Source organism: Bos grunniens, chromosome 2, assembly GCF_055505025.1.
Source record: "Bos grunniens cultivar Pamir isolate PY7600 chromosome 2, Bosgru_T2T1.0, whole genome shotgun sequence".
In the NCBI taxonomy this organism is placed as follows: Eukaryota; Metazoa; Chordata; class Mammalia; order Artiodactyla; family Bovidae; genus Bos; species Bos grunniens.
Genome location: NC_141166.1, coordinates 126,276,984 through 126,297,758, shown reverse-complemented (window position 1 = coordinate 126,297,758; position 20,775 = coordinate 126,276,984). Strand labels below are relative to the sequence as shown.

At 38.4% G+C, this 20,775-nt stretch overlaps 1 protein-coding gene across 1 annotated transcript in view; it reads right to left on the bottom strand.

Moving 5' to 3' along the window:
• The window catches only part of FSIP2 (fibrous sheath interacting protein 2), a 151,170-nt gene that overhangs the window by 57,543 nt on the left and 72,852 nt on the right, over positions 1–20,775 (bottom strand). Inside the window, exon 14 of the mRNA XM_086371319.1 lies at positions 156–213. Coding sequence (XP_086227445.1) covers positions 156–213 — 58 coding nt within the window. The remainder of the gene's footprint in view (positions 1–155; positions 214–20,775) is intronic.

Sequence of the window (20,775 nt, the reverse complement as noted above, 5' to 3'; positions counted from 1 at the left end):
TTAGTGATGAGAATTTGCAAAAGACATCAGTTCACTAAATCTAAGTAGAACTACAAGAATGGAGGATCCCATGCAATTATTTGCTTTTTAACATCACTCATGTACTTTTTAGAATATTCATTTATAAATATATATTAATTTTCTTAGATACTTACGTATTTGAGAAAACACAAGAAGGGAAAATACCCTGGGTTGTGCCAGAAGCCTGAAGTCCTATTTAGCAGAAAAAGAAAACAATTACTTTGCATCCTTCCCCAACAAATTATAAAATGGCAATTAATGTCCTTTAATAGGTCTTTATTCTGTTATCAGTCTTGTTTAAAAGCCTCCAGAGACTCTCCACAATGAAATCTAAATTCCTTAGCAAGGCATAAGATATACCGTACAATCTGATGTTCTTTCTTAGGTCTCTAGGGTCTTCACTGACTAGTCCTCCATATTTATTCTATTGATCAGAGGCACAGAATAACTTACTTCCTAAATGTATCATATTTTCCATGCCTCTGGGCCCTTGTTTTTCCATTTTCTCTATCTGGAGCACCCTATGCCCTCTTTTAACTTACCTTTTTGGTCTCATTCAGCTTATGTTAACTCTTCTAGAAAGACTTCTTTGAAACTAAGTAAATGAATATTAGGACTTCCCTCATAGCTCAGTTGTTAAAAAGTCTGCCTGCAATGCAGGAGACCCAGGTTCGATTCCTGGGTTGGGAAGATCCCCTGGAGAAAGAAATGGCAACCCACTCCAGTACTCTTGCCTGGAGAATCCCATGGACAGAGGAGCCTGGCAGGTTACAGTCTATGGGGGTCTCAAGAGTCGGACATAACTGAGTGACTAAGCACCCACAGCACAAATGAATATTCTTCTCTGGTGCTCCTAAAGTATTCTATCTGTTTCTATTATAAAACTTATGCTATATTGAAATTAAAGGTTTGCTCTTCTGTCTTCCTGATTATGATATAAATCTATCATTATATCCCCAACATTAATTTTTTGAGAATACTATTTAATTAATGTTTCCTCAAAATTTATTCATTGATTTGTTGGCCACTAATCTTCTCTCACTCGAATATCATCTAATTTGCCTTGCATGTAATCCAGTAAGTTTCCATTATTGGGTTTTATTAAGTTGGTGCAAAAATAATTGAGGTTTAACATTGAACTTTACAGTTTGATCCTGGAATACCTTCTTAAATAAATGTGGTTATAACTGATATACATCATTTTAATGCACATTTCTCACTTTATTATTATTATTTTTTTTGCTAACTATTTGTTACTTGCTTCTTATTTTAGACTATAAAAATGATGTTAGACAAAAAGCAAATTTGAGCAGTTTTCTTATTTGAGTTCAAAATGGGTCCCAAGGCAGGGGAGACAATTCGCAACAGCAACATACATCTGGCTCAGGAACTGCTAACGAATGTACACTGTGGTAGTAGTGGTTCAAGAAGTTTTGCAAAGGAGATGAGAGCTTTGAAGATGAGAAGCATAGTGGTTGGCCATTGGAAGCTGATAACCACCATACAGAGCCATCATCGAAGCTGACCCTCTTACAACTACATGAGAAATTGCCAAAGAACTACATTCTACAGTCATTTGGCATTTGAAGCAAGTTGAAAAGGTGAAAAACCTTGAAAAGTGAGTGCCTCATGAACTGACCACAAATCAAAAGATCATAGTTTTGAAGTGTCATCTTCTCTTATTCTGCACAAAACAATGAACCATTTCTCTATCAGAGTGTGACATGTGAATAAAAGTGGATTTCATACAACTGTCAATGACTTGCTCAATGGCTGGATGAAGAAGCAGCTCTGAATCACTTCCCAAAGTCAAACTTGCATCAAAAAAAAAAAAAAAAAAAAAGCGATGGTCATTGTTTGGTGGTTTGACAACCTTCTGACCCACTGTAGCTTTCTGAATCCCAGCAAAACCATTACATCTGAGAAGTATGCTCAGGTAATTGATGCTGCTGCTGCTAAGTGGCTTCAGTCATGTCCGACTCTGTGCGACTCCGTAGACTGCAGCCCACCAGGCTCCCCCGTCCCTAGGATTCTTCAGGCAAGAACACTGGAGTGGGTTGCCATTTCCTTCTCCAATGCATAAAAGTGAAAAGTGAAAGTGAAGTCGCTCAGTTGTGTCTGACTCTTAGCAACCCCATGGACTGCAGCCTACCTGGCTCCTCCATCCATGGGATTTTCCAGGAAAGAGTACTGGAGTGGGGTTCCATTGTCTTCTCCACAGGAAATTGGTGAGATGCACCAAAAACTGCAACACCTGCAACTGGTATTGGTGAACAGAATAGGCCCAATTCTTATTCACAACAACACCCAGCTGCAATTATTCTCCACAATAATGCCCTACTGCACAACACACAACCAATACTTCAAAAGTTGAATGAATTAGGCTATGAACTTTTGCCTCATCTGCCATATTTACCGGACCTCCTGCCAACTGACTACCACTTCAAGCATCTCAACAACTTTTTGCAGGGAAAATGCTTCCATAACCAGTAGGAGACAGAAAATGCTTTCTAAGAGTTCACTGAATTCTGGAGCATGGATTTCTGCACTACAGAAATAAACCAACTTATTTCTTATTGGCAAAAACATGTTGATTATAATGGCTCCTATTTTGATTAATAAAGATGTGCTTGAGACTAATTATAATGATTTAAATTTCATGGTCTGAAACCGCAATTGCTTTTGTACCACATCATGCAAAGAGTTGACTCATTGGAAAAGACCCTGATGCTGGGAGGGACTGGGGGCAGGAGAAGAAGGGGATGACAGAGGATGAGATGGCTCGACGTCATCACCGACTCAATGGACATGAGTTTGGGTAAACTCCAGGAGTTGGTGATGGACAGGGAGGCCTGGCGTGCTGCAGTTCATGGGGTTGCAAAGAGTAAGACATGACTGAGTGACTGAACTGAACTGAACTGAAATGAATAGTAAAGATTCTGGACACAGGTGACAGGAAGTTTTTACATACATCTCTTGCCTGGCAAATCCCATGGACGGAGAAGCCTGGTAGGCTGCAGTCCATTGAGTGGCTAGGAGTTGGACACGACTGAGTGACTTCACTTTCACTTTTCACTTTCATACATTGTAGAAGGAAATGGCAACCCACTCCAGTATTCTTGCCTGGAGAATCCCAGGGATGGGGGAGCCTGGTGGGCTGCCGTCTACGAGGTTGCACAGAGTCGGACACGACTGAAAAGACTTAGCAGCAGCAGCAGCTACAGGCACAGTGGATTTAGTGTTTGTTAATTATACAAATGTAGAAATGAATAAAAATTTTAGACAAAAAGAATGTGTTGGATACAGAAAAGTATTAGAACTTAGAGCCTGTCCAAAGTCAAGTTTAAGAGGTAATTCTTGTTTCTTCCAATGAATGAGTAACAAATAGGTAACAATGGTGTATATAAAAAGTCTTACTTAAATCCTATGGACCTTTTTGAGTTTGTGTAGATATATTTGTTGTGTGTGTTCATATTCTGAGAAGTAGTACTTCAATTTAAGATTTCAAAGAACTGAGAAATTAAGTGTGAGGATAATACAATTTTAAAAGCAAAATAAAAAACTCTTCTATGGTTTTCATTAATATGCTGTAGTAAATAGAAATATTTTCCTAGAATTCTGTATAAAACATTATAGCTATCTTCTTTAAAAAGCTAAGGTTTCAAGGAGGAAAGAGAAGTCTTTTAGAGTAAAAAACTGGGGGAACGTAAATATAGAACTATAAGGAAATGTTGAAGCTGATGCCTACTCTCTGCCCATCGCCCATAACTGTAAACTTAATGGAGAGCCAGAGAATTAAAATAAATCAGGCTCAAGTCATATGGGAAATTGAAACTTAGAGCTTGTAAAAACATATTGGATCCCACAGAGCTACACTCTTGGTGAAAGAGTTGTCTTTAAAAAAAATTCATGGCACAGAGATGCACATGATGCCAAGGCACAAACACGTTATGCCTTGGTGTCAGTGTGGAAGAGGGAGAAAAGGAGAAAATAAAAATATATCTTAATAATTCACAACCACAGGTTATCTCTTATGTGATTTTCAGGTGCAAATTCACTGTATGGGCCATAAAACTCCAAATGAGAAATTAAAATGAACCTGTATTTATAGCTCTCCCAGATGCCTAGCAGAAGCATATTAAAAAACTAACAGCTTTATTAAAGTATAATATTCTTAGAACTCTACATATTTAATGTGTTCAGTTTCAGTTTCTACATAGTAATACATCATATCAAAGTATAGAATTCTGTCATAAATGAACTAACATATAAAACACATCCCTGTCATACACATAGACAAATATAAAAAAAAATTAATGTGCCTGTTATCAGGAATAAGAAATATTAAAATTAGATCCCAGAAATTTCATATATCTGAATTATCAGATATTTAAAATATATGCATTTCATATGTTTAAATACATAAAGAAGTAATTGGAAATCATAGAACCTATCAAAAAATCCAGTCAAATCTGGAAAATGAGAAATTTTATAATGTATAAAATACATTTTATATATTAATAAATATATTTTATTAAATAAATATAAAACATATTTATAATATACAATGTATATATTTATTCTAATAAAATAAAAGTGCATTGAATTAATACAATAGTAAAATAGATATAACTGAAGAGAGAATGGTTTAAGTGGAAGACAGACTTAAGAAATTAACCAGAATTCTATAGAAAAATGGAAAATACAGTGGTTTTTAGAGTATGTATAAGTAGAAAGGGAAATAAACAGACAGAGACACATGCATACACATACATACGTATTTGGAATTTTAGGAGGAAAAAAATAAAATGAGAAGAGGCAATATAGGAGAGAAATATAGCTGATACATATCTGGAACTGCTCATCATAGTGATACTAAAGTGAAACAAGATCTTAAAAGCAGCCTGTGGTGTGTGTGTGTGGCAGAGGGTGGGAAGGTCAGGGAGATAGATAATCACTTACATGAAATTAAGTAGAATGGAATGTAGATAATTTAAATAGAACGATCTCTTTAAAGTGCTAAAAAAAATAACTGAGAACTGGTATACCCAGCCATAATTAATTAAATCCTATAACAAACAAAATATAGTTCTATCAAATAAAATCAGAGTTTACTAACCAAACATATTCATTAATGACATTTCTAAAGAATTGATATACTTTAGGAAGAATGAAGGTGATTCCATAAAGTATGAAGTACAAAAAGGAATGATGAACAACAACAAAATAATAAATATCTGAGTAAATATAAATAAAACTTGACTGTATGAAAAACAGGAGAGTAGTTTAATTTTGAATGTTTTACCAGATAAACTATTAGATAAATATAGGATTGTGATTATAAGTAAAATGTACCCACTTTGAAATATTCTAACTTTAAGTATGCAAGTTAAAATTTAAGGATAATTGTCAAAAGAAATATAGTATATAATTTCCAAAACAGTAGAGGGAAAACTGTATTTAAAATACATTTAATATTCTAAATGAAAGGAAGAAATAAGAAGTTAAAAAATATATAATATGCTTAATTTAAACATATATATTATGTATATATTAAAAAGGAGAATCAGCTTCAAGCAAAGGAAGGAAAAATCTCCCAAAGATCTATAATTAACATAAATATAACTAGTTTACTTCAGTTAAAAATTAGAAATGCTAATACTGAATGCCATGAAGGAAAACCCAGAAATATTTTTAAGAGCTACATCTAAACACTAAAGATTGAAAGTGTATACAACTATATTAACATTAGACCAGGTGAATTTAAAACAGAAAGTATGACTCATGATAAAGGTCACTACATAATATAAGAGACTCAGTTTACCAAGATAAACCTGGATATGGCCCAGATGTTTAAGCTGGGTTTAGAAAGGGCAGAGGAACCAGAGATCAAATTGCCAACATTCGTTGGATCATTGAAAAAGCAAGAGAGTTCCAGAAAAACATCTACTTCTGTTTAATTGACTTGGCCAAAGTATTTGATTGTGTGGATCACAACAAAACTGGAAAATTCTTATAGTGTTGGGAATACCAGACCACATTCCCTGCCTCCTGAGAAATCTGTATGCAGGTAAAGAAGCAACTACAATTACAGACAACTAGCCAATCTGATCATACAGACCACAGCTTGTCTAACTCAGTGAAACTAAGCCATGCCGTGTGGAGCCACCCAAGACACATGGGTCATGGTGGAGAGGTCTGACAGAGTGTGGTCCACTGGAGAAGGGAATGGCAAACCACTCAGTATTCTTGCCTTGAGAACCCCATGAACAGTATGAAAAGGCAAAAAGATAGGACACTGAAAGATGAACTCCCCAGGTCAGTAGGTGCCCAATATGCTACTGAAGATCAGTGGAGAAATAACTCCAGAAAGAATGAAGGGATGTGGCCAAAGTAAAAACAACACCCAGTTGTAAATACCACTGGTGATAGAAGCAAGGGCCAATGCTATAAAGAGCAATATTGCATAGGAACCTGGAATGTTAGGTCCATGAATCAAGGCAAATTAGAAGTGGTCAAACAGGAGATGGCAAGAGTAAACGTTGACATGGACATCACCAGAAGGTCAACCAAAATCAGATTGATTATATTCTGTGCAGCCAAAGATGGAGAAGCTCTATATAGTCAGCAAAAACAAGACCGGGAGCTGACTGCAGCTCAGATCATGAACTCCTGATTGCCAAAATCAGAGTTAATTGAAGAAAATGGGGTAAACCACTAGACCATTCAGGTATGACCTAAATCAAATCCCTTATGATTATACAGTGGAAGTGAGAAATAGATTTAAGGGACTAGATCTGATAGACAGAGTACCTGATGAACTATGGACGGAGGTTCGTGACATTGTACAGGGGACAGGGATCAAGACCATCCCCGTGGAAAAGAAATGCAAAAAAGCAAAATGGCTGTCTGGGGAGGCCTTACAAATAGCTGTGAAAAGAAGAGAAGTGAAAAGCAAAGGAGAAAAGCAAAGATATAAGCATCTGAATGCAGAGTTCCAAAGACTAGCAAGGAAAGATAAGAAAGCCTTCCTCAGCTATCAATGCAAAGAAATAGAAGAAAACAACAGAATGGGAAAGACTAGACATCTCTTCAAGAATATTAGAGATACCAAGGGAACATTTCATGCAAAGATGGGCTCGATAAAGGACAGAACTGGTATGGACCTAACAGAAACAGAAGATATTCAGAAGAGGTGGCAGGAATACACAGAAGAACTGTGCAAAAAAGATCTTCAAAACCCAGATGATCAAGATGGTGTCATCACTCACCTAGAGCCAGATATCCTGGAATGTGAAGTCAAGTGGGCCTTAGAAAGCATCACTACAAACAAAGCTAGTGGAGGTGATGGAATTCCAGTTGAGCTATTCCAAATCCTGAAAGATGATGGTGTGGAAGTGCTGCACTCAATATGCCAGCAAATTTGGAAAACTCAGCCATGGCCACAGGATTGGAAAAGGTCAGTTTTCATTCCAATCCCAAAGAAAGGCAATGCCAAAGAATGCTCAAACTACCGCACAATTGCACTCATCTCACACGCTAGTAACTACTAACTAACTACTAAGGATACACTCAGTTGTGTCCGACTCTTTGCGACCCCATGGACTGTAGCCCACCAGGCTCCTCTGTCCATGGGATTCTCCAGGCAAGAGTACTGGAGTGGGTTGCCATTTCCTTCTCCAGGGGATCTTCCCGACCCAGGGATCGAACCCAGGTCTCCTGCATTTCAGGAAGATGCTTTAACCTCTGAGCCACCAGGAAAGTGAGACCCCCAAACCTATTTTCTGTTCTCCAAAATTCACCTTAACCAAATTCTAAGTAACCAAGTACATTCTATGTATTTATGACCCTGAATCATATCTATTTGTTAAAAGAAAAGTTAACTGCTAAAGAAAAACACAACTGTGAAAGACTTGGTGATATTCCAAATAAGGCCTCAAAATTTTCTCATGCACTGAGAATACACCTTTACCTTCTAATCAAAGCCAACGTGAGTGTTACATTTTTGAAAGGCTGCTAGCTCTAACAGAGAAGTAACGAGCAGTCTCAACTTGCCAAGTGGAAGTCGTAATTAGCACCCATTCTGTGGTACATGGAACTGCTGCTTCCTTAGTCCCCTCACTTGGTGACACAGAGTCCCCTCACGGGCTTCTCAGATAGAACTGAGGGAGTATATATCTGGATACTCACTAGCTTTTCAGAAAAATATAAAGGCATGAAGCTGAACTTACATGAAAACATTCTATGTAGAAACATCTTAAGTTCTATTTTTCAGTTACCAAAGATATTTAAAAGAAAATACCTTTACTCTTTAAAAATACTAGTGTCCTTATTTTCCTTCTAATTCTTCACTTGAGTAGTCTCTCCAAAGGGCATGATTTACAAAATGTTCTCTCATGCATCCCTGCATCTTTCATGTTATTGTAAATTTAATACTTTTAATTATTATAGATTTTAAACAACTACTAATTGGGGTTGTGTGTATAAATATGTAAAATAAGCAATACACACGATACACATGATACATGTCATATATATGTGCATATACATAAGCCAGGGTACATTTACATATATAAAGTTGCAAAAGATCCTATGAGCCACGAATTACCTCTAGGAGATTCCAAATGCAGTCCTCAGTAAGTCTCATTTGTAGCACACAATCATTCCAACACAAAGCAGCACAGACAAAATACAACAGGATCAGGCAAACATTTTCAGTAAAGTTTTCTAAAAGTTTGCTATGCTGACAAAAGGTGTAAATACTCCAAAGAAAGCACCCCCTGAAAGGATATTTTGTCTGCTGAACAAAAGGAAAGGTAAACCCGAATCCAGCCACTGCTCTTCACTCAGCAATGCCAGGGACGCAAAAGCTCGAATGAAAACTTTCATTGTCACGTGGTCTGAAAATATTAAACAAGAAGAGCAAATGACTTCCATGTTAGGATAATTAGACCTGACTGTAAAATCTCCCATTTATGTTAGTAGATGTCTCTGACAATCTTTACATGCTAGTAAAGTAACGCTCAAAATTCTCCAAGCCAGGCTTCAGTAATACGTGAACCATGAACTTCCAGACATTCAAGCAGGTTTTAGAAAAGGCAGAGGAACCAGAGATCAAATTGCCAACATCTGCTGGATCATCAAAAAAGCAAGGGACTTCCAGAAAAACATTTATTTCTGCTTTATTGACTATGCCAAAGCCTTTGACTGTGTGGATCACAATAAACTGTGGAAATTTCTGAAAGAGATGGGGATACCAGACCACCTGACCTGCCTCTTGAGAAACCTATATGCAGGACAGCAAGCAACAGTTAGAACTGGAGATGGAACAACAGACGGGTTCCAAATAGGGAAAGGAGTATGTCAAGGCTGTATATTGTCACCCTGCTTATTTAACTTCTATGCAGAGTACATCATGAGAAACGCTGGGCTGGAAGAAGTACAAGCTGGAATCAAGATTGCCAGGAGAAATACCAATAACCTCAGATATGCAGATGACACCACCCTTATGGCAGAAAGTGAAGAGGAACTCAAAAGCCTCTTGATGAAAGTGAAAGTGGAGAGTGAGAAAGTTGGCTTAAAGCTCAACATTCAGAAAACGAATATCTTGGCATCTGGTCCCATCACTTCATGGGAAATAGATAGGGAAACAGTGGAAACAGTGTCAGACTTTATTTTTTGGGGCTCCAAAATCACTGCAGATGGTGACTGCAGCCATGAAATTAAAAGACACTTGCTCCTTGGACGGAAAGTTATGACCAACCTAGATAGCCTATTGAAAAGCAGAGACATTACTTTGCCAACAAAGGTCCATCTAGTCAAGGCTATGGTTTTTCCAGTGGTCATGTATGGATGTGAGAGTTGGACTGTGAAGAAAGCTGAGCACCGAAGAATTGATGCTTTTGAACTGTGGTATTGGAGAAGACTCTTGAGAGTCCCTTGGACTGCAAGGAGATCCAACTGGTCCATTCTGAAGGAGATCAGCCCTGGGATTTCTTTGGAAGGAATGATGCTAAAGCTGAAATTCCAGTACTTTGGCCACCTTACGCGAAGGGCTGACTCACTGGAAAAGACTCTGATGCTGGGAGGGATTGGGGGCAGGAGGAGAAGGGGACAACAGAGGATGAGATGGCTGGATGGCATCACTGACTCGATGGACATGAGTCTGAGTGAACTCCGGCAGTTGGTGATGGACAGGGAGGCCTGGCGCGCTGCGATTCTTGGGGTAGCAGAGTCGGACACGACTGAGAGACTGAACTGAACTATATTTGCCACTTCATGGAAAATATATGGAGAAAATGTGGAATAGTGCCAGATTTCATTTTCTTGGTCTCCAAAATCAATGCAGAGAGTGACTACAGCCATGAAATTAAACTTGCTTGTTGGAAGAATAGCTATGGCAAACCTAGACAGTGTATTAAAAAGCAGGGACATCACTTGTCGACAAAGGTACATATAGTCAAAGTTACAGTTTTTCTGATAGTCATTTATGGACGTAAGAGTTGAACCATAAAGAAGGCTGAGTGCTGAAAAATTGATGCTTTTGAACTGTGGCGCTGGAGAAGACTCTTGAAAGTCCCTTGGACAGCAAGGAGATCAAATCAGTCAATCCTAAGGAAATCAACTCTAATATTCACTGGAAGGACTGATGCTGAAGCTGAAGACCCAATATTTTGGACACCTGATGTGAAGAGATGATTCACTGGAAAAGACCCTGATGCTGGGAAATATTGAGGGCAAGAGCAGAAAGGGGCTACAGAGGATGTGATGGTTGGATGGCATCACTGACTCAAACTCAGGGAGATAGTGAAGGACGGGGAAGCCGGGTGTGCTGCAGTTCATGGGTTGGAGCAGAGTTGGACATGACTTAGCAACTGGACAATAACAGCTGAGAACATAAAGTATGAAGCAGAAGAGAAAATTTTAAAACTCAATAAGAACTCAGCAATAACTGGGCTGAGAACTACATATGACATTCTCAAAAGCAAAACTGATGAAAGACTCAAGTTATGTCTATCCACTCATATTGCCTATGACTGATTTCCAGCCTAACTGGCAGAGCTGAATAGTTCCAAGAGAGACTTTATAACTGCCAACACATGAATTAAAACATTACATCTCTCACACAATGTTTTTTGATATATTTGTGAAACATTTAAAAACAATGATGTGGGCTTCCCTGGTGGCCCAATGGTAAAGAATACACCCACCAATGCAGGAGACATGGGTTTGATCCCTGGTCAGATTCCACATGTCATGGAGCAACTAAGCCCATGTGCCATGACTATTAAGCATGTGCTCTAGAGCCCAGGAACTATTGAGTCCATATACTGGAGCTACCAAAGCCTGTGTAACCTAGAGCCCAACCTCTGCAACAAGAGAAGCCACTGCAATGAGAAGCTTGGGCACTGAGACCAGAGAGTACCACCTCGTTGCACAACTAGAGAAAAGCCCATGCAGCAATGATGAACCAGCACAGCCCAAAATGAATACATAAATAAAATTGTTACAAAAAAATACAGTGATGCATATTTGGCCATGAAGAAAACTGAACTTCAATGAAGAGAAATTCAAGGGCTATATTTTTCTGATATTAATTTAAGGAAAATAAAAATAAATACCCAAATTATTTACTAGAAATTTAAAAATATACACACATATAGATGCTTTATTGAAAAATAATGAGAGAAAATAATATATATATATATATAAACCAATTAAAAGCAGAACAATTTACAGCACAATATATAGTATTGAGCTGTACAAAAAGAAAATGTCTATCATATAGGCTATTATTATAATGGAATTACAAAACAAAATCCCGCAATCTTGTAAGACAGAGTTAAAAACTTGGTTAAGAATGTTCTGTCTTTATCTCTGTGGAAAAATTAATGTTTGACTTCTTTAGCCTATTAAACTTAAATTTTCCTTATTTCTTTTTATTGAAGTATAATTGATTTATAATATTCCATTAGTTTCAGGTATACAGTAAAGTAATTCAGCTGTATATATATTTCTTCAGATTATATTCCATTCTACATTATAAAACAGTGAATAAAATTCACTGTGCTATACAGGAAATCCTTGTTGCTTATTTTATGTATAATGGTTTGTATCTGTTAATCTCATACTTTTAATTTGTCCCTCCTCCCTCCCTCTCCCCTTTGAAAACCATAAATATATTTTCTACATCTGTGAGACTCTTGCTGTTTTGTACATAGAACTGCTTTTGCTGGATCCCATAGATTTTGTATGGTTTTGATTTCATTTTTGTCTCAAAGTATTTCCTGATTTCTTCTTTGATTTCATCATTGATCCACTGGTTTTTTAGTATGATGCTATTTAGTTTCCATTAGTAGTCATTCTTTTCCCATTTTTCTTTCTGTGGTTGAGGTCTGGCTTCATGTCATTGTGGTCAGAAAATATGCTTAAAATAATATATATTCTCTCGAATTTGTTGAATATTGTTTGGTTACCTTAGTGTGTGGTCTATCCTAGGGAGTGTTCCATACATGATTGGAAAGAATGTCTATTTACTTTTTTTTTGGTAATGTAGTAACCTGTAGATGTCAGTTAAGTCAAACCTATCTATTCTGTCATGTCTGTTGCCTTATTTGATATTCTGAGAAGAAAAAAATATGTGAATTAAATAATCTAGTTTTAACATGTAGGAACAAATTAAAGAAGAACAACCTAAGCACAACAGGTGAAATGACAAATATCAGTGTGGAAACAGAGCCTGAAAAGAAAAAAGGAAAGCTTAGTAAATACTCTGTCTTAAAAATTAACAAAATAGACAAACATTTATCTAGACTTAACAGAAAAAAAAAGGAGAAAAGACTCAAAATCAGAAATGACAAAGGAAATATTAAAATTAATACAACATAAAGTCAAAGGATAATAAACTATCATGAATAATTATATCCCAACAAATTAGATAACCTAGGGGAAAAAAAGGATAAATTCTTACAAACATCCAACCTGCCAAGGTGGAATTATTAAAAAAAAAAAAGAAACAGAAAATCTGAGAGATTACTAGCAAGGAGATTGAATCTGTAATCAAAAAACATTCTAGCAAAGAAAAGTCCAGGACCAGATAGTTTCACTGGTAAACTGACCAAACATCTAAAGACGAATTAATAATTGTTTAGTCGCCGTGTCTGACTTTTTGTAGTCAATGGAATGCACCACACCAGGCTTCCCTGTCCTTGACCATCTCCCAGAGCTTGTTCAAATTCATGTTTACTGAGTTGGTGATGCCATCCAACCATCCCGTTCTCTGTCGTCCGCTTTTCCTCCTGCCTTCAATCTACACGAGCATCAGGGTCTTTTCTAATGAGTCAGCTCTTTGCATCAGGCGGTCCAGAGCTTCACCTTCAGCATCAGTCCTTCCAATGAATATTCATGGTTAATTTCCTTTAGGATTGACTGGTTTGATCTCTTTGCAGTCCAAGGGACTCTCAAGAGTCTTTTCCAACACCACAGTTCAAAAGCATCAATTCTTCTGCCCTCAGCCTTCTTAATGGTCCAACTCTCACATCTATACATGACTACTGGAAAAACCATAGCTTTGACTATAAGAATTAATACTAATCCTTATCAAACTCTTTTGGAAAAAACCAGAAGCTTATAAATTCATTATAAAAGGCCAGCATTACTGAGATATGAATGGCAGACAAGAATACACAAGAAAAAAAGAACTGTAGGCAAATATCCTGATGAAAGTGAAAGTCACTCAGTCATGTCTGACTCTTTATGGCCCCATGGACTATAGCCTTTCAAGATCCTCTGTCCATGGAATTCTCCAGGTAAGAATACAGGAGTGGGTAGCCATTCCCTTCTCCAAGGGATCTTCCTGATCCAGGGATTGAACCAAACCTGGGTCTCCTGAATTGCAGGCAGATTCTTTACCATCTGAGTTACAGGGAAGCCCATCTCTGATGAACATGGATGGAAGAATTCAAAACAAAGCATTAGCCAGTGATTCAATAGTACATTAAAAGGAACATACACCAGGATCAAGTGTGATTTGTCCCTGTAATGCAAGAATGGTTCAACATATCCAAGTGGTTACCGGTGATACACCATATTAATTACATGAAAATTAAAAACTATATCATCTCTGGATGCATGAAAAGCATTTGATAGAAATTTACACCATTTCATGATAGAAATTCTCAACAAACAGCACAGAAGGAATGTTCCTCAACATAATAAAAATATCACATGACAAGTCCACAGCTAACATCATATTCAATAGTGAAGATCTGAAAGCTTTCCCTCTACGTTAGGCACAAAACAAGGGTGTGCAAACTGGGCACTTTTATTTACATAGTACTGGAAGTCCTAGCCATTAGTAAAGAAAAAGAAAATATGGCTAAAACAGAAAGAAAGAAAGAAGTAATATAATCTCTATTTTCAGATGACATAATATTATATAGATAAAATCATAAAGAATGGACCCAAAATTTTGGAGATAATAATCAAATTTAGTAAAGATATAGCATACAAAATAAGTATATAAAAATCAGTTATGTGTCTGTGTACTAATAAATATCAGAAAAAGAGCCCAGGAAAATAAAATCTATCTTTCCATTGTTTCCCCATCTATTTGCCATGAAATGATGGGACCGGATGCCATGATCTTCGTGTTTTGAATGTTGAGTGTTAAGCCAGGTTTTCCGCTCTCCTCTTTCACTTTTAGCAAGAGGCTCTTTTGTTTCTCTTCACTTTCTGCAATAAGGGTGGTTGTCATCTGCATATCTGAGGTTATTGATAGCTCTCTTAGCAATCTTCATTCCAGCCTGTGCTTGATCCAGCCTGGCATTTCGCAGGATGTACTCTGCATATAAGTTAAATAAGAAAGGTGACAATATACAGCCTTGACGTACTCCTTTCCCGATTTGGAACCCGTCTGTTGTTCCATGTCCAGTTCTAACTGTTGCTTCTTGACAGGCATATAACTTTCTCAGAGGCAGGTGAGGTGGTCTGATATTCTCATCTCTTTAAGATTTTTCTACAGTTTACTGTAATCCACACAGTCATAGGCTTTAGCATAGTCAATGAAGAAGAAATAGATGCTTTTCTGGAACTCTCTTGCTTTTTCTATGATTCAACGGATGTTGGTAATTTGATCTTTGGTTCCTCTGCCTTTTCTAAATCCAGCTTTACCATCTGGAAGTTCTTGGTTCACAAACATTTGAAGCCTAGCTTTGAGAATTTTGAGCATTAATTTGCTAGCGTATGAGATGAGTGCAATTGTGAGGTAGTTTAAACACTTTTTGGCACGGCTTTTCTTTGGGATTGAAATGAAAACTGACCTTTTCAAGTCCTGTGGCCACTATTGAGTTTTCCAAATTCGCTGGCATATTGAATATAGCACTTTCACAGCATCATCTTTTAGGACTTGAAATAGCTCAGCTGGAATTTCATCACTTCCACTAGCTTTGTTCATAGTGATGCTTCCTAGGGCCCACTTGACTTTGCATTCCAGGATATCTGGCTCTAGGTGAGTGATCACACCTTTGTGGTTATCTAGGTCATGAAGATTTTTTTGGTAGAGTTCTTCTGTGTATTCTTGTCACCTTTTCTCAATATCTTCTCCTTTTGTTAGGTCCATACAGTTTTTGACCTTTATTGTGCCTATCTTTGCATGAAGTGTTCCCTTGGTATCTCTAATTTTCTTGAAGAGATCTCTAGTCTTTCTCATTCTATTGTTTTCCTCCATTTCTTTGCACTGATCACTGAGGAAGGTTTTCTTAGCTATCCTTGCTATTCTTTGAAACTCTGCTTTCAGATGGATATATCTTTCCTTTTCTCCTTTGCCTTTCACTTCTCTTTTCTCAGCCACTTCTAAGGCCTCCTCAGACAACCATTTTGCCTTCCTTTTTTGGAGGGATAGTTTTGATTACTGTCTCTATTACAATGTCATGAACCACCATCCATATTTCTTTAGGCACTCTATCAGATCTAATCCCTTGAATCTATTTGTTACTTCCACTGTATAGTAATAAGGGATTTGATTTAGGTCATACCTGAATGGTCTAGTGGTTTTCCCTACTTCCTTCAATTTAAGTCTGAATTTGGTGATAAGGAATTCATGATCTCAGCCACAGTTGGCTCCCCATCTTGTTTTTTGCTGACTGTATAGATCTTTTCCATCTTTGGCTGCAAAGAATATAATCAACCTGATTTCAGTGTTGGCCATCTGGTGATGTCCATATGTAGAGTATTTTCTTGTGTTGTTGGAAGAGGGTGTTTGCTATGACCAGTGCATTCTCTTGGCAAAACTCTATTAGCCTTTGCCCTACTTCATTCTGTACTCCAAGGCCAAATGTGCCTGTTACTCCAGGTGTTTCTTGACTTCCCACTTTTGCATTCCAGTCCCTTATAATGAAAAGGACATCATTTTGGGGTGTTAGTTCTAGGCTCAGCTGGTAAAGAATCTGCCTGAAATGCACGAGTCCTGGGTTTGATCCCTGGGTTGAGAAGATACCCTGGAGAAGGGATAGTCTACTGACTCCAGTATTCTGGCCTGGAGAATTCTATGGATTGTACAGTCCATGGGGTCGCTCAGAGTCGGACACGACTGAGGGACTTTCACTTTCTAGAAGGTCTTGTAGATCTTCACAGAACCATTCAACTTTAGCTTCTTCAGCATTACTAGTCTTGGCATAGACTTGGATTACTGTGATATTGAATCGTTGACCTTGGCAGTGAACAGAGATAATTCTGTTGTTTTTGAGATTGCATCCAAGTACTGTCTTTCAGACTCTTTTGTTGACTGTGATGGCTATTCCATTTCTTCTAAAAAGTTCCTGCCCACAGTTGTAGATATATATAATGGTCATCTGAGTTAAATTCACCCATTCCAGTCCATTTTAGTTAGCTGATTCCTAAAATGTCAACATTTACTCTTGCCATCTCCTGTTTGACCACTTCTAATTTGCCTTGATTCTTGGACCTAACATTCCAGGTTCCTATGCAATATTGCTCTTTACAGCATTGGACCTTGCTTCTATCATGAGTCACATCCACAGCTTGGTGTTTTTTTTTTCCTTTGGCTCCATCTCTTCATTCTTTCTGGAGTTGTTTCATCACTGACCTCCAGTAGCATATTGGGCACCTACCAACCTGGAGAGTTCATATTTCAGTGTCCTATCTTTTTGCCTTTTCATACTGTTCATGGGGTTCTCAAGGCAAGAATACTGAAGTGGTTTACCATTCCCTTCTCCAGTGGACCACGTTTTCTCAGAACTCTCCACCATGAACTGTCTATCTTGAGTGGCCTATAAGGTGTGGTTCATAGTTTCATTGAGTTAGACAAGGTTGTGGTCCATGTGATTAGATTGGTTAGTTTTTTGTGATTGTGATTTACAGAGTGTCTGCCCTCTGATGGAGAAGTATAAGATGCTTATGGAAGCTCCTGATGGGATAGACTGACTGAAGGGAAAACTGGGTCTTCCTCTGATGGGCAGGATCATGCTCAATAAAGCTTTAATCCAATTTTCTATTGATGGGTGGAGCTGTGTTCCCTGCCTGCTATTTACCTGGGGCCAAACTATGGTGAAGGTAATGAAGATAATGGTGACATCCCTCAAAAGATCTCACTCATGTACTGCTACATTCAGTGCCCCCAACCCTGCAGCAGGCCACCACAGACCCATGCCTCCGCTGGAGACTCCTGGACACAGGCAAGTCTGCGATAGTCTCTTGTGAGGTCACTGCTCCTTTGCTCCTCCCTCCTGGGTCCTGGTGTACAAGGTTCTGTTGCGCCCTCCAAGAGTCCATTTCCCAGGCTGGTGTTAGTTCTGGCAGCTCTATAGTGGGGTTAATGGCAACCTCCTCCAAGAGGGCTTATGCCATACCCAAGTCTGCTGCACCCAGAGCCCCTATGCCTGCGGCAGAGCACCGTGTGTGTGTATGTGTGTGTGTGTGTGTGTGTGTGTGTATATGATACACTATCGATAATTTTATGCTTTCCTTACTTCAATTTCTAGAAAAAGAAAACTTACCACCAAGACAAACAGCTAAATGATCCTATATTTAAAATTTTTAAATTGTAGAACTAGCTATTGAACAACCATTGACAGGAAGATGCTGGAACCTACCAAAAAATGATACCCTATATCCAAAGACAAAGAAGAGATATCAGTGAGACAGCATGAGGGGCACAATCATGATAAAATCAAATCCATACCCACCAGGTGGGTGACCCACAAATTGGGAACAATAATACCAAAGAAGTTCTCCCACTTTGTAAAGGTTCTGAACCCCACATCAGGCATCCAAGCTTTGGGGTTCCACAATGACTGGGACTCCCCAGGGAAACTGACCTTGAAAGCCAGAGGGATTTGATTACAAGACTTTCACAGGACTGGGGGAAACAGAGACTCCAGTCTTGGAGGGCACAAACAAAACTTTGTGATACCAAGACTCAGAAGAAAGGAGCAGTGACCCCACAGAAGACTGAACCAAAACTACCTGCTGGTGTTGGACAGTCTCCTGTGGAGGTGTGGTTCAGCAGGAGCTCACCACAGGAACAGGGGCACCAGTCTGGAAAGGTCTCCCATGGTGTAAACCCTCTTGGAGGTCACCATTGAAAAGAAAGTGAAATCGCTCAGTCATGTAGGACTCTTTGCGATCTCATGGACTGTAGCCTACCCAGCTTCTCTATCCATGAGATTTTCCAGGCAAGAATACCAGAGTGGGTTGCCATTTCATTCTCCAAGGGATCTTCCTGACCCAGGGACTGAACCCAGGTCTCCTGCATTGCAGGCTCTGAGCCACCAGGGAAGCTTAACCCAACCATAAAGCCTTGGGTTGCCTCAAGCCAAAAAACCCAGGAAGGAGCACAAACCCCACCCATCAGCAAATAATTGAATTAAAGTTTTACTGAGCAAGGCCCTGCCCACCAGAGCAAGACCCAGTTTTTCCCACCACCAGTCTCTCCCATCAGGAAGCTTACACAAACCTCTTAACCTCTTCCATCAGAGGGCAGACAGAAGAAGAACCACATCCCCACAGTGACTAAAGCAAAAAGCACATTACAGAAAGTTAATCAGTGTGAAAAAGCAGAAAGTTATGTCCCAGATGAAGGGACAAGATAAAACCCCAGAAAAACAACTAAATGAAATGGATATAGGCAACCTTCCAGAAAAAGAATTCAGAATAATGATAATGAAGATGATTTAGAATCTCAGAAACAGAATCGAGGCAAATATTGAGAAGATGCAAGAAATGTTTATCAAAGACCTAGAGGAACTAAAGAACAAACAGATGAATAATACACTAGAAGGAATTAGTAGCAGAACAACAACTGAGGCAGAAGAACAGATAAATGCCCTGGAGCACAGAATGGCTGAAATCAGTGCCACAGAACAGAATAGAGAAAAAAAGAATGAAAAGAAATGAAAACAGCCTAAGAGACCTCAGGGACATTAAATGCACCAACATTTGCATTATAGGGGTCCCTGAAGGAAAGAGAAAGAGAAAGGACCTGAGAAAATACTTGAAGAGGTAATAGCTGAAAACTCCCCTAACATGGGAAAGGAAATAGTCAACCAAGTCCAGGAAACACAGAGTCCCAGGCAGGATAAATAAAAGGAGGAACACACTGAGACACACAGTATTCAAAATGACAAGAATTAAAGACAAAGATAAAATATTAAAAGCAATAAGGGAAAAATGACAAATAACATACAAGGGAACTCACATCAAGCTGATTTCTCAACAGAAACTCTACAAGCCAGAATGGAATGGCATGATATATTTAAAGTGATGAAAGGGAAGAACCTACAACCAAGAATACTCTACTGAGCAAGACTCTCTTTCAGATCTGATGGAGGAATCAATCAAAAGCTTTCCAGACAAGCAAATGTGAAAATAATTCAGCACCACCAAACCAGCCTTACAACAAATGCTAAAAGAATTTCTCTAGGCAGGAAACAAGGAAAAGACTTATCTACAGAAAATAAACCTAAAACAATTAAGGGGATGATAATAGGATCATACATATCCATATGCTGTTCTTAATCGCTCAGTAATGTCTGACTCTTTGTGACCCCATGGACTATAGCCCACCAGGCTCTTCTGTCCATGGGGATTTTCCAGGCAAGAATACTGGAGTGGATTGCTATGCCCTCTTCCAGGGATCTTCCAAATCCAGGGATCAAACACAGGATTCCCACGTTACAGGCAGATTCTTTACTGTCTGAGCCACCAAGGAATCCCAAGAATACTGGAGTGGGTAGCCTATCTCTTCTCCAGGGGATCTTCCCTATCCAGGAACCGAGCTGGCATCTCCTGCATTGCACGCAGATTCTTTACCAGCTGAGCTACCAGGGAAGCCCATATATATATCCATAATTACCTTAAATGTAAATGGATTAAGTACACCAATCAAAAGACATAGATTGGCTAAGGAGATGAAAACATGTGCATGTATTCACTTCCACTTCACTCTGCTTGATCCCCCCAAAGTGTATGTAATTATTTTATATTGTTAGGTTAATGATGTTTCCATTATGGCTTGTGATTGTACTTATCTTTATTTTTTGGCTGGCTATTGATTGTGAAAACTGATCAACGTTTTCACTACAGCAATTATGTAACTATTACTCAATACCACTGTATCATGACTGGTTAACAGAAAAATAACAGAATTCTGTATCACCAAAACTACCACTTAATAGAAAAACCTGTAATAACTTTTTAAAATCCAGATGCTAATCAGAAGTATCTTGGAATTTTTTG